Source organism: Solanum stenotomum, unplaced genomic scaffold, assembly GCF_019186545.1.
Source record: "Solanum stenotomum isolate F172 unplaced genomic scaffold, ASM1918654v1 scaffold12674, whole genome shotgun sequence".
Classification (NCBI taxonomy): Eukaryota; Viridiplantae; Streptophyta; class Magnoliopsida; order Solanales; family Solanaceae; genus Solanum; species Solanum stenotomum.
Window position 1 is genome coordinate 50,510 of NW_026022165.1, and position 2,436 is coordinate 52,945.

At 41.7% G+C, this 2,436-nt stretch overlaps 1 protein-coding gene across 1 annotated transcript; it reads left to right on the top strand.

Moving 5' to 3' along the window:
* Positions 1–912: 912 nt before the first annotated feature.
* LOC125850010 (uncharacterized) lies at positions 913–1,347 on the top strand. The gene has a single exon (XM_049529935.1). It carries the CDS (start codon positions 913–915, stop codon positions 1,345–1,347), a length of 435 nt encoding a protein of 144 aa, XP_049385892.1.
* Positions 1,348–2,436: the final 1,089 nt, after the last annotated feature.

The following is a 2,436-nucleotide window of genomic DNA, read 5'->3' on the forward strand; positions in this document are numbered from 1 at the left end:
TTGATGAGACTAATCAAAAGACTGAGTACCAAATTGCATAAATGAAGTAAAGACAAGATACTCATCTTACACCGCTCTGTCACTGATTGTTTTTGGCGTATTTCAGCTTTGTTAATAACCCAGGTTCAGATCGTCCACATACAAGTAGAAGAAGTATTCAATGGCTGTTGAATCATGACATCAGTGAGAATTTTTGATGTTAAGGTGATTACAACCCATACTTGGATCTTTATCGATCTAGCGGCTATGACGAGGTAGACGGATCACCCGGAGGATCTTCCAATGACGAAGTGCTTGAATTTTCCAGGGGAGCCGTCGATTTGTTTGAAGATGAAGAAGAAGCAGCCATTGCGGCTGTAGCTTCCTTTGTTTCCTAATGGAGTATCTTTTTGGTTGTGCTATTTTTGTTTTTGGGACTTGGGTCACTTTTGGACCTAAGTTTTATCTGATGAATTTTTATTTGCTAATAGAATGGACTTGGTCCAAATTTTAATTTTAAAAAAAACTTTCAGCCTCACTAAATCAGAGGAAGAATGGGTCACTACCAAGTGACACCATCCAAAATCCTAAGAAGGACGGACACTGCATGGCCATCGCCACCGGAGTGGTAAAGTTCTTACTGACCCTATTTCTGCAGGTACTAAACATGAACAGGTGTTAGAGAAAGCTGTCAGAGAAGAGGATGAAGCTGAACAGGTGGATGATTTGGAGGATCCTTAGCCTAAAGCACAACCTACGAGAGGAAAGGAGAAAGAGGTCGAGGAAAACCTGCCTTTACAGCAGATTCCCATACCACCTCCCCCTTTCTCTCAAAGGCTCAAAAAGAAAGCTAAAGATAGGAAACTTACAAAGTTCATCACCATGTTGAAGCAACTTTCAAATAACATACCACTCGTGGAAGCTCTTGAATAGATGCCAGGACATGCCAAGTTCATAAAGGACTTGGTTACAAACAAGAGAACTGTAAGCCTTGATTTTACTAACGATATTCATCATTACAGAGCCATTGCTACCATATCTCTGGTTCAGAAGAAGGAAGATCCAGGTGCATTTACTATCCTATGCACCATTAGGTCAATTAAGTTTGCAAAAGCTTTGTGTGATTTAGGAGCCAGCATCAACTTGATGCCATTAGCCATCTACAAGAAATTGGGATTGGGAGTTCCAAGACCCACAACGATGAGGTTGATAATGGCTGATAGGTCAGTAAAGTGGCCAGTGGGAGTCCTTTATGACGTACTTGTTAAGGTGGACACCTTCATCTTTCCAGCTGATTTTATGATCTTGGATTGTGAAGTGGACTTTGTGGTTCCCATCATTTTTGGAAGACCCTTTTTGGCCACATGAAGAGCTTTGGTGGATGTTGAGAGAGGAGAGTTGAAGTTCAAACTCAACACGGACGAGGTAAAGTTCAATATTTTCAGGTCAATGAAAAAACCACAAGATATGAATGTAGTATCTGCAATAGAGGTGGTTCCTGATGAAGAAATGAGAGTACCCATTGAAGAGAGGATGGTTGTTGAAACATTAGTTGCAATGCTGATGAACTTCGAAGCTGATTTCAGGTCAGATTATGTAGAGACTGTGAATGCTTTGCAGGGTATGGGAGCACACTCGTATGCTCCAAAGAAATTGGACCTGGACTTGAAAAACAGTCCAAGCCCTCCAGCAAAACCATCCATCGAGGAGCCACCAGTGCTGGAACTGAAACAGTTACCATGTCACATCATGTATGTATTTTTGGGTACTAATAACACTTTACCTGTGATCTTGGCTGCAGATTTAAATGAAAAGTAGGTGCAGGAGGTGATCAAAATGTTGAGAAGGTACAAAAGGGCCATTGGGTGGACCATTGCTGATATAATTGGAATACCTCCGAGTATATGCACCCACAAGATTCAGCTTGAGGAGGACTACAGCCCAAGCATTGAACACCAGCGGAGGCTAAACCCACTTATACAGGAGGTAGTTAAAAAAGAGATAATCAAGTGGTTAGATGATAGGGTGGTTTATCCCATTTCTGATAGTCATTGGGTCAGTCTAGTGCAATGTGTGCCCAAAAAGGGCGTTATGATTATGGTGGCAAATGCCAAGAATGAGTTAGTCCCGCAGAACCCAGTCACTGGATGGCGAGTGTGTATGGACTACAGGAAGCTGAACAAGTGGACTTTGAGGGATCACTTCCCAATGTCTTTCATGGACCAGATGCTTGATAGGTTTGCAGGTAAAGGGTGGTATTGTTTCTTAGATAGATACTCTGGCTACAACCAGATATCAATTGCTCATGAAGATCAGGAAAAGACCACATTTACATGTCCTTATGTCACTTTTGCGTTTAAACGCATGCCATTTAGACTATGTAATGCACCAGCCACATTCCAAAGGTGTATGATGTCCATTTTCTCTAACATGGTGGAGGACACTTTAGAGGTATTT